General features: G+C 34.7%; 1 protein-coding gene, 1 long non-coding RNA gene and 1 pseudogene across 2 annotated transcripts; 1 reads left to right on the top strand and 2 right to left on the bottom strand.

Annotated features, from left to right (window-relative positions):
* Window positions 1–182: 182 nt before the first annotated feature.
* LOC127252831 (protein MICRORCHIDIA 7-like) lies at window positions 183–1395 on the bottom strand. Its single transcript, XM_051277157.1, has 5 exons — window positions 1322–1395; window positions 1039–1144; window positions 810–960; window positions 625–736; window positions 183–539 (listed from the first exon to the last, which is right to left on the bottom strand). The coding sequence occupies exons 1-5, from the start codon at window positions 1393–1395 to the stop codon at window positions 305–307; spliced, it is 678 nt and encodes a 225-aa protein (XP_051133114.1). The 3' UTR covers window positions 183–304.
* Window positions 1396–4382: 2987 nt separating this feature from the next.
* Window positions 4383–11561, top strand: LOC127252830 (purple acid phosphatase 2-like; annotated as a pseudogene).
* LOC127252994 (uncharacterized) lies at window positions 7812–9293 on the bottom strand. Its single transcript, XR_007839172.1, has 3 exons — window positions 9151–9293; window positions 8820–9042; window positions 7812–8747 (listed from the first exon to the last, which is right to left on the bottom strand). It is a non-coding gene; the product is annotated as an uncharacterized LOC127252994 (long non-coding RNA).
* Window positions 11562–12617: the final 1056 nt, after the last annotated feature.

Raw genomic sequence — 12617 nt, 5'->3', positions numbered from 1 at the left:
TCGGAAAATCAATGTCCCCTTTGCGCAATTGGTGTACTTTGGACAAACAAAATACTTACAATCGGTAAGTCGACCACGAAAAATCAAAACTCTATTGAACTTACAATGTACGCTCCTTTCCAATGTTGAATTAAGTACAAACAATGATTATGATCCCACAAAATTACAACTTGTTACCTACTAGCTAAGAAGATCCCTCAAGAACAGAATTATCTTCCGGTGCATCAATCCAAACAGCTTCGTGGGGTTCCTCAAGGCAATACTTGAGGTCCGTCTGAGAAAAAGGTTCATCCGTCCTGGCATGTTATCCTTTTTTCTTCTTAATTGGATGAGTCAATCCGTAGGGTTTACGAAAATTGTTAGCCCTCCTAAATTTGTCACCATCAACACAGGTCCAAACAAGAAAGATGTCTCCTCTCCAAATCCAGCATCGATCAGTCCACTCAAATGAATTAAGAAATTTGATAGCCGGCTCAGGTGAAGCACATTTCTCAGGTCCGCGCCGCTGAGCATAGCCGATGAGATGGCAATTTCGAGACCTGCAGAAAGCGTAAAAATTAAGCATAAAAATCGAAACCGGCAATTTGAACAGAATCAAAGTGAACTTTGAGCAAGGTGAGAAACCAATAGTTTTTCTTGTTGGACATAAGTCTCGACTCGAGCCGAGAGCGGGCAGTCGTTCGCGCGAATCCCTGTTTATCGTGCGCCGGCTCGACAAAGTTTGCTTCAATGACACCTGAAAGACGACCAATGTTAACATGACCGACGATAAAATGTGTTCGACCCAACGATAGGGATGGACAACGTACCGACGACTCCTCTGCCGTCGTTTCTAGCTGGACGGCGTACCAACGATAAAATGTGTTCAACTGTGTCGAAATCCAATTCAGGCAATCCCTCGTCGTCTTCCCAAATATTGTAGATTATGATCTGCGTTCCTTGTTTATCCAAGAAATCGAACTGCAGAGGAGAAAACTATAAATTTTTGTTCGTCATCTAGGAATAGTATCTGTTCTTAGTCATCAATTCAAAAGCTACCTGATGAAGGAGATCTTTGTCGAACGGCCACCACTGCTGGATGATTTCGAGATTTCCTAGCCAAGAGTGAGCTGAAGATTTTTCGGGTTCGATCCAAGTCCTTCCCCTTCACTCATAATTGATGGTAGAGTTTGATAAGAACAAGATCCAATGAGTATTGCACGATTAATTGATGCATCATAGTTGTTGTAAAGATACTTGCTTCAAATATTTAATCAATTTTACAAAACCTATCTCACCACCGTTCCATCCATGGCCGAATAATCGATTCTCAATCTTCAACCAGATCTTCTCAGTATTCTTCTGTTCCACATTGTGGTGCCAAAATCTCATTTTGCCTCTCATATCATCTCTCATATCTTCAAGTGAAGCAAGAAAACAAATAAACGAAAATCAAACAAGCAAATCAACTGAAAATTTAAAAAGAAAAACACAAATCAATCGACCCAAACTAAAAAAAGCCCTTATAACATCGTAAACTCTAATATGAACACAAACAATAGCGCCGCCGTGAAAATATGCAATAACCCTAATTTCACGCTTCAAGATTTATATAATATTCACTGGATCGTTCTAGAAGGTTCAAAATATTTTTATTCATTTAATTATATTTTTATTTTATTCTAAAGTTTTTAATAATATTTTAAATAGAATTTTTTTGGTTGGCCGGAGCACCCACTTTTTCCCTGCAACATCTCTTTCCTCTGTGGAACATTGTCTTCTTTCTTCGGATTTAAATACCTATAATTAATTTATTGTATATTTTTATATTCTTCTTAATAAGCATTAGAAAATAATAGATTAAATAAATAAATATAAGTAATCGAATATTAAAATCATAGAAGACAAATTAAAAGTAACTAAATTGAAAAATTAATTAATTAATAAATTAAGTAATTAGATATTTAAAGCAAGTGAATGAAATAAGAATAATAAATACATGAGAAGATAAACCAAATGACCGCAGAAGATTAGAAAGAAATTTGTATAGAGCACAATAAAAATTATCCATTAATTTATTGTTTGTGTTTTTCTATAATTAATAATGTCCTATTGTAATATAATTATTGTATTTTTGTGATATAACAAGTGTTCTGTTCATATCAATTTTTTATTTTTTAAAAAGATCTCAATTGCTTCTTACTCTCTCTCTCTCTCTTTTTGAATTGATCCTCACTTATATATATCTGTTGTTGTACTATTTAAATATTATTGTTGTCCTATTTTAGAATTAATATTGTACTTTTGTGATATAATTATTGTACTCTCGCCATATAATCATTGTCCTTTCGTGCTATAATAATTGTGCTCTTGTCATATAATTATCGTGCTATTGTGATATAATCATTGTGTATTTTCATATCAATTTTTTGAATTTCTTTCCTTTCCTTTTTTTTTTTTTTGTGCATTCTAAAATTAGTATAAATCACTGTTGTGTCCAAATCTGTATGTGTGGTGGCTTATTTTATGCAATTTGATTTATTTATGAGAGAACTTTATACATGGAGGGTCCAGTGGTTCATTGTTTGAATTATGCATTTACTGTCACGATTTTGATGTTTAATTGCACTATATGACTTCTTTTGATTATGTTATTTTGTTTGAATTATGCATTAACCGAATTATTATGCTATTTTAAAATTTTTATTTTGTTTTTTCAACGTATTCTTTGTGTTTTTTAAATATTATTGTTGTGCTATTTCATAGTTTACTTTGCTTTTGTGATATAATCATTGTATTTTCGTAATTTAACAACTATGTTTATCAGATAGTTTGGATTCATATATCACCAAATCACAACAATCAGAATTTTAAAATTTTATTAACATATACAGGCACACCCACTTTCTTAGTTTATTATTGATTTTACTGCATATCTGCCCTCATCATTTTCAGTATTCAACTGAGCTTTACCATCACCATCTGTGTAGCATCTGCCTCTGCTTATACTATTGTTATTAATTAAGGTGAACTATAATATATATTAGTTTGGATAGTTAATTATATATTTTGATATGCTAGGATCTTTTATTCGAAAACGGATGCATACACACTCATTTTTTTTATGACGTGAGAATCCGCAGCCGCTATCCGAAAGTGCGTATTGGATAAACCCCGGCCGAACCTAATACCCTGCAAAACAGGCCCGAGCGTACACTCTCATTCTTATTTTAATTTCATTGTGTTATTTTGAAAATTCTTTTGTGTTCTTTTGAAGTAATCTTTCTGTTTTTAAAATATTATTGTTGTGCTATTTCATAATTAATATTGTGTTTTCTTGATATAAACTTGGTGTGCACACGGTGGAAGCTATTATTTTGGTGGTGCTGGGGTTAGAATTCAGTGGTATTAAAGTCAGAACAATAGTAAGAGCAGCAACCTTCATTGAGTTGTTGGATACAACAATTCGAACATAAGCTTCTAGACTTTGAAAGAATCCTTTGGATAATTGATGCTTCCACCTTTAAAGAGAGGATGTTAAAATAATCATTGTGTTTTTTAAAAAAATCAGTAATAATATATATTTTTTATGTCACAAATGAAATTTAATTCATTAATTATAATTTACTAGAATTTTGAATCAATACTTTTTGTATTTACAAATATGGTTATAAAAACATATTTTTTAATGTAAGAAACAATTATAATTTAGTTATAAACACTGGTAATAACGAGAGCATAGAATATAGTAATAAAAAAGGATTACTGTGTTGCGTCTATAGGATGATATTGTGCAGTAATAAATTTGACAGTCGATATTTAATCAGCACGGTAACAAAGCCGCAAAGAAAAAAATATAAGTTATATTTTTAATATAACGTAGGAGTTCGCAGCCTCTGCCCGAAAGTGTGTACTAGATAAACTTCTAAGTGAACCTAATATCATGCAAATTAGATTCGACGAGACAAGTCACATTAGGCGAAACACGTAGACCTGGAGGCGTGAGATTTGAACCATGAGCTCACGGTCACACTATTAGGCCAAATTGACATGCCCAAATAGCAAGGTACCCTCCCCTTATGTTATTCTAAGGGTCTATATTTTCATAAAAAATAATATTAATAATAATAAACCTATTAAATATATAATTTCTGTCATTCAAATACTATTTTTTAATTTATCATATATATATATTTATCTTCTTTTTTTTAAAATTTGTGTCCCATCAATCGGGATAAATTTACATGAACGAGGGACTATTATTATTAATCAACGTATGAATAAGAGTAATAATTTAAAATTTTCCCAATGATTACAGACGACAAAATTTCCATTTCCAAATACACTCATAGAATTCGAATGCCTTGGTAAATAAACACCGTTGATGAAATGAGTCTCTCAAGATGAACGGTACAGATTAAATATGGCGTTGTGATCCTCTAATCAGTACGAGCGAGGGAAGGAAAGGAATGTAACTAAAGTCAACTGGAGTGAGAGAGTTCACATTCCCATAAACGATTTTCTACAAAGACTGCTCCGTCGTTATCCATTTCATCATCACACTTGGACTTGGCGCAAATTGTCGGATACTCTCCGTCAATGTGCGGCTGTACGCGGCAGAGGCGATCGGATTGAGGTACGGTAGGTGTCGATATTGTTGTGGAAGGAAGGAGGATAAAGGAAATGGCGACTATGTTGTTGGTGGCTGTTGCGGTTCTGAATGCGGCAGTTTTGTGCATGTTGGGGATTTTCTTGGGTTAACAACGAAAATGGCCGGATATAACTCTAGCTCGCTTTCCGAATACGATATTTTGACCGAATTTCTACTAAGAGTTACACAAAATTCGTATTGGAATAATACAAAGTTCAATTTTGAATTCTGATAGTAGATATCGAGACATGGTGAACGTAGGTAATAAAATGTGTATATGGCTATAATTTTTTATAGAGATAAAACACTGTATATATATTTATCTTGTTTTGATATCTCTTCGTCTATCTGCAACTGAGACCAATCAATCTATTTATAAATCCTAAGCAACATTTCATTCAAATTGAACAGACATAATGGTTGAATTAAAATTTCAATTTCAAAATGAATGGATGTGTTTTTTCTATTCAAATATTAGCTTGAATTCAAAATAATTCAAACAAAAGTTTGAATTCATTATTTAAATATTATTAGACACATCAATAATCTCTGTCAGAATTTGTGTTACTTGTCAAAATTAGCTTTTTCGAGTGCCCACTCCACGCATCCTATCTCCAAGTTCACTTAATCCCAACATTCATTAGTCTCGAATAAATTCAATTACAGTACATCGGAGGAATACCTAGCAGTTTTGTGAGAAGTAATGAGAAGGCGTTTGATATGCCCTCGACAGTGACGTCTTCAAGGTTCCTCCAGGCTACAATGCTCCGCAGCAGGTGTTTTTCGAAGTCCTCGGTTGTTTAATTTTGGTTTTCGCGCTTAATTTTGTGTTATTCAGCTTCGATTTCAAGTTCATCAAGTTGTTTATTTTTTTTTCAATGCGAGTAAACTTGTTTTGAATTTTTATTTCAATTGTGAATTTATTCTCGAATCTTTACAATAAATTATTATCAGCGAAAATAAAATTCGAATAAAACCCAAATTAACTAATACCGAAATCAAATACCAAACAAAAAGAACCTAATTGAATTAAATTGGAAGCAGACAGAAGAAAGAAAGCGAGAAGACTTCCCAGTTTCGATCTCTTGCTATTATCTTCTTTCTATTCGTCGATTTCTTCCAGCTTTAATCACGACGAACAGCGGGGAGGTGGGCGACTAGGCGCGACTGGATAGCAGCGGCAACAAGCAGTGGCTCAGTTCGGCTCCCGGCAGCAGTGCGGCCTTCATCTCCGGCGGTCCAGCATCTCCACCCATCTTCTCCGGTCATCCGACAACAGCTCCGGGAACCAATCGAACCAAAACGAACATCAATCTTCTTTCATCCTATCTTTCTTCCAATCATCACACTGGCAAAGGGAACAGTGGTTTTCGGCTCAGCCCCATGGTGCACAATGGCCTATGGTAACCACGCCTAAAGATGGAGGTTGGCTCTTCACTCTAAGCCTCGACACCCACTGGAATCGGCCACCGGAATGGCTATTCACTCGCCTGAAAACCACTCGAAACTCACCGGAATCCTGGAATGGCTATTCACTCGCCTGAAAACCACTCGAAACTCACCGGAATCCTCTTGGGTCACTGGAACTCCATTCGCGGTTCTCTCCCTCACTCTCACCCCTCGATCTCCCAATCTGTTGTATCCCACACCTCGATGATAAACCCATATCTCTCTTTTTTATTAACTACCACAGTCTATTAAATTTCTAGATTTATATATCTAGAAACTTTTCCCAAAACTAACTCTATAACAAACCCAGTAACTAAATTCTAAATTGCTTATAATAAAAGATTAATGGGCTTGGGTTGAAGAGAGTGGGTTAGGATTAAAGGGTTGGACCGATTCGGTGGGCTGGGCTTGTTGGATTAGGTATCGAAGGAACCAAAATTCCCAACAATTTCTTTATTTTTTTTTTTCAGGTGCCAGGGAGATTACGAAGGAAAAGCAGTGATTGTATCGTGGGTAACTGGAGATGAACAAGGTTCGAGCACAGTGCTGTATTGGGCTGAGAACAGCAATGAGAGGAAGAAGAAGAAGGCAGAGGGGAAGGTCACTAGGTACACATTTTACAACTACACTTCTGATACATCCATCATTGCACTGTTGGGAATTTGGAGGAAGACTCTCTGCACTTCTGTATCTTCTTTATGTGTTTCTTCTGGATAATTTGTTTTTGATTCCTGAATAGGAGAAAAACTTTGATTATGTGCATCAAAAAGTGGTGAATCTAACATTGATTACTCTAAATTTTGGGCAGTATAATACCAAATACTATTACGAGATTGGTATTGGGTACACAACAAGAACTTTCTGGTTCACTACACCTCAACTTGTTGGACCTGATGCTCTATATACTTTTTGTCTTATAGGTATATACATACATACATATATAGTTACTTGTATTGTTTATTTGTTATTGCTTGTTGGATAGGCAGGATACAAAATGATTGAATTGAAGTTTCGTGAGCTTTTTGACAGGGGATTTGGGGCAGAGTTACGATTCAAACGAGACACTTACACATTATGAGCAGAATCCGAAGAAGGGGCAGACTCTGTTGTTTGTTGGCGATCTTTCTTATGCCGATAGGTATGATTTCCATGACAATAGGAGGTGGGATTCATGGGGGAGGTTTGTGGAGAGGAGTGTGGCTTTCCAACCCTGGATTTGGACTGCTGGAAATCATGAGATCGATTTCGATCCTAAAATTGTAAGTGTTCTTCATCTCCTTTAACTATGTAGTTTCTGTCATTAGAGGGATCATATCATAGAATCAATCCCTATTTTCATTTAGTCACAACTGCTTGAGCTTCTCAAATTCCATTTCTGAAAAAGAATTATGTTTATGCTCGCTGTTGGATTAGAGGATGAGTAGATATCTGGTAATTTAGGAGATGAAATTAAAGAATGTGTTGTCGGTTCTTACTTTTAGGTGTGTTGTATGAATATTTTTTTGTGCTGAAATCGATGATAACATATGTTGTATGGGATCAACTATGCTTACAGCTGTTAAATCTTTGCAGGGTGAAACGGAACATTCAAGCCTTGTAAGCACTGTTATTACGTCCCTCACAAAGCATCGAAGAGCACCGAACCATTTTGGTACTCTATCAAGAGAGCTTCAGCACATATCATAGTTCTGGCCGAAGCCTTTGTTCCTATCCATATCCACACAAAAGCACTTGCAAAAATCCATCCATAATTTACTTACCAATCAAGCAAATTATCTTACCTATGAGAACATATATATATATATTGAGGTTAGAAACAATTAAAATTCATACTTGCAAGTGTCAATCAATCGAAATATCAATATATCCCCTTTGCGTAATTGGTTTGCTTTGGACAAACAAAATACTTACAATCAGTAGGTCGACCACAAAAAATCAAAACCCTATCCTTTCCAATGTTGAATTAAGTACAAACAATGACTATGATCCCATAAAATTACAACTTGTTACCTACTAGCAAAGAAGATCCCTCAAGAACATAATTGTCTTCCGGTGCATCAATCCAAACAACTTCGTTCCGATGTTGAATTAAGTACAAACAATGACTATGATCCAACAAAATTACAACTTGTTACCTACTAGCTAAGAAGATCCCTCAAGAACAGAATTATCTTCTGGTGCATCAATCCAAACAGCTTCGTGGGGTTCCTCGAGGCAATACCTGGGGTCCGAGAAAAAGGCGTCTTCTCTCATCCGTCCCGGCATGTTATCCATTTTCTTTTCTTAATTGGATGTGTCAACCTGTAGGGTTTACGAAAATTATTAGCCCTCCTAAATTTGTCACCGTCAACATAGGTCCGAACAAGAAAGATGTCTCCTCCCCAAATCCAGCGTCGATCAGTCCACTTAGATGAATGCAGAAATTTGATACCGCTAATCTTGTCAGTATCCAGTCGAGATGGCAATTTCGGGACCTGCAGAAAGTATAAATCGACCTAAAAATTGAAACCGGCAGTTTGAACCGAATCAAAGTGAACTTTGAGCAAGATGAGAAACCATGAGTTTTTCTGGTTGGACTTAAGTCTTGACTCAAGCTGAGACAGGGTGGTCGTTCGCTCGAATCCTTGTTTATCGTGCGCCGGATCGACAAAGTTCGCTTCGAGGACACCTGAAACACGACCAATGTTAACATGACCTACGATAAAATGTGTTTGACCAACGATAGGGATGGACAGCGTACCGACGACTCCTCTGCCGTGGCTTCCAGCTGGGTTCCAAACCTTCGGATCTTTCGACGCTGCTGGTTTGTAATGCATCTCTTGGGGGTAAATCATATCGTCGATTATATCTTGATGCTGAACATCGATGCCCCGTAAGACAATCCGAAATCCGGGTGGAATCTCATATACTGCTGCATTCTCTATCTGGCTCTCGTCTCGGCTGGCTCCTCGAATTTGTACGTCCTATTGGACAAGCAAATGCACAGATAGAATATTCAAAGATTAATTTTTGTTCGTATCGACGATCATCTGGGAATAGTATCTGTTCTTAGTCATCGATTCAAAAGCTACCTGACAAAGGAGATCTTCGTAGTTGTCGAACGGCGACCAATGCTGGATGATTTTGAGATTTCGTTGCCAAGAGTGAGCGGAAGTTTTTTCGTGTTTGATCCAAGTCCTTTCCCTTCGCTCATAATTGATGGTGGAGTTTGATAAGAACAAGATCCAATTAATACTGCACTATTGATTGATGCATCATAGTTTTTATCACAGTAAAGGTACTTGCTTTAAATCCTTAATTTATTTTACAAAACCTACCTCAAAATAGTATTTGATTCATCATCTAAAGAACCAACACCTATCTCGCCACCGTTGCATCCATCGCCCAACAATCGATTCTCAGTTTTCTTTTGTTCCAAATTTTGGTGCCAAGATCTCATTTTGTCTTTCTCTTATATCTCTCGTATCTTTAACTGAAGCAACAAACAAATAAATGAAGATCTCATTTTACCTTTCTCATATATCTTTCATATCTTCAACTGAAGTAAACGAAAATCAAAGGCGAACAAAAAAAAAACTCTTATCACATCAGAAACCCAAATCTGAACAAGAAGAATAGCAGCGGCGGCGCCTGTAAAAATATATAATAACCCTAATCTCACAATTGAAGACTTATATAGTATGCACTGGATTGTTCTAGAAGGTTGAACGGTTGAACAGATTTTTATTCATTTAATTATATTTTTATTTTATTTTAGAATTTTTTACAATAATTTAAATAGAGTTTTGTTTTTTGGGCCAACTGCACCCATTTTTTTTTCTTGTGCTATTTTTACAGATGGTTATAAAATAGTTGTATATATTTTAAATTTATTTTAGACTTTTCTATATATATTCTTTTTATATTATCTGAAATAGTTAATTTTTTACAATTGAATATATATTGTATGTATAAATACATTTCTTTATGTATTTTATTAATTAATTTATTAAGTTTATTTTGCATATTTTTAATTTTATAAATATCTTTTTATATTCATTTTATATATTACTTTATTTTTATAATGATACATTTTTTAGTCTTTTTTTTATATATTAAATCAAAAAATTACTATTCAACTTGCATGTTCACAATAAAAAAATTATATTATTTACTTTTATAAAATATCAATAAAATATCATTTAAATCAAAACTCAAACAAAAAAATTCAATTTCAATAATTCTATCATAATCACATGAATAGTACTATAGTGGATCAAATTAAATATACAAACATAACTAACATATTTTGTCACAAATTTCTTTCATATATCCACATAAAATTAGCATTTGCAAAATTAAGTCATAACTACATAAAATCAAGGATTTGTTCTTCCAATAATTTTTTTCAAACATGATTAAGAATATATAAAATATTTATATTTTATAATCTCACAAAATATCAACATTCAACATAAAATAATATTTTTACATTACTTATACAATTCTTTATATATCACATAAAAAATATATCAAATCAAAATACAAAACAAACAAACCCTATGTACACACTATAAATATAATAAACCAATTAAATAAGAATGTAGATATCTGATCATTTAGGAGATGAAATTAAAGAATGTGTTGTCGGTTCATACTTTTAGGTGTGTTGTATGAATATATTTTTTGTGCTGAAATCGATGATAATACATGTTGTATGGGATGAATTAGGCTTACAGCTGTTAAATCTTTGCAGGGCGAAATAAAATCATTCAAGCCTTACAAGCACCGTTATCACGTCCCTTACAAAGCATCGAAAAGCATCGAACCATTTTGGTACTCTATCAGGAGAGCTTCGGCACATATCATATTTCTAGCTTCTTATTCAGCATACGGTTGGTAAATAAACAAAATGCAACCGAAAAACTGGTCAAAATGGCGTGCAACTACTTATTTGTTATTTATTCGCTCTATCCTAGAACTATATTCTTAATTGGGTTGGACACGAGATTTAAAGAATATTGATATTATATTGGTAGTCGGTAAAAATTATAGATAAAAGATTTTTTTGTCCTTGTAAGTGTATTAGTGTAAAAATGAGTGACAATTGTGTAATAAAAATGAAAAAATAGGGGTAGTTTTATGGTGACATGGTTATTTATAGAAATAAGACTCTTATTTTGGGACGGACAAATATGGTAAACAAGACTATTGTTTTGGGACAGACAAAAATGGTAAACAAGACCATTGTATTGGGACGGATGGAGTATTTATTTATTTTGCTTGTTTTGAAAGGTAAATACACTCCTCAATACGCGTGGCTCGAAGAGGAGCTGTGAAGGTGAACAGGTCGGAGACGCCATGGCTGATTGTGCTGATGCATTCTCCATGGTACAACAACTACAACTACCACTACATGGAAGGAGAAACCATGAGAGTTACACTTGCAAAACCCATTTTCCCCACCGATACTCCGCCCATATTTACACTTGCAAAACCCTAATTCCCATCAATCATTGCCATCCCTAGTAGAGCTAGATTGAAGGCGGAGTTAGTTCAGGAGTTCGTTCATTCAATTCCGTCGTAGAGGCGTAGATTCCAGTGTGTGGTTGACAATGGCGCGTAGAAGCAAGCACGCTCTTGATTTCACCCCTAATTACAGTAAGTTGAAAGCCCTTAATTTGAAATATGCTTATGGTTTACGTATTGTAATTTTTTCAGTCTGCGTTAGGATTGTGGTTAATTTATTTGATGTCATCTATGAAAGGCTTTAATTTCAATAAAATGAGGTAAAAAAAAAAAAGAGATTATATTGTGCTAGAAATTGAATTATGTCCAGTAAATAACATTGTGGTTACGTGTTGATTTATGTTCTTTTGTCCTACTGGTTTGAATGAATATACTATGTTATGTTAAACACTTAGCATTACTGAAATGTAGGGGCGATGTTCAATGAAGATTCCTCTGCTACTTTGAAAATTTATTTTGGCGGTGTGATGAGGCATAAGTCTCGTAGGGAATATTTAGGGGGAGAACATGATTATTTTGATTTTGTTAATATGGATAAATTAAGTGTTGGAAATGTGGGGATATGCAGAGGAATTGGGATATAAAGAAGCGAATAGTGTTAGATTCTGGTTGAAGTACGGTAATTTTGATAGACAATGCAAGTGTTTGGAAAGTGATAATGATATATTTTGGATGACAAAACATATTCCAGATAATTATGAACTCGAAATCTACTTAGAACATCTGGATATCGGGCTTAGCCAAGATCCTCAATCCAATCTAATTAGTGGAATAGAAGATTTAGGTGGTGAAGTTCCTCGGGCTAATGATTGTGTAGAAGGTGAAATGGAAGAAAATGATTCTGATTTTGATGACTCAGATAATGAAGTTGAGTTAGAGAGTGGGGTACTTGGGGTTGAAATTGAAGGTAGGATGAAAGAAAAATCTATTGTGGATGATTCCACAGTTGCTGAAGATGTTTTGAACACTTTACAAAAAGAGGATGGTGAGACATATGTCATGGGTAGTGATAGTGAGTTAAATAGTTGGA

This window comes from Andrographis paniculata, unplaced genomic scaffold (genome assembly GCF_009805555.1).
Source record: "Andrographis paniculata isolate CXL003 unplaced genomic scaffold, ASM980555v1 Contig49END, whole genome shotgun sequence".
Lineage (NCBI taxonomy): Eukaryota > Viridiplantae > Streptophyta > Magnoliopsida > Lamiales > Acanthaceae > Andrographis > Andrographis paniculata.
Note: the sequence above shows the minus strand (reverse complement) of the source record. Positions and strands in the feature narration are given on the sequence as shown.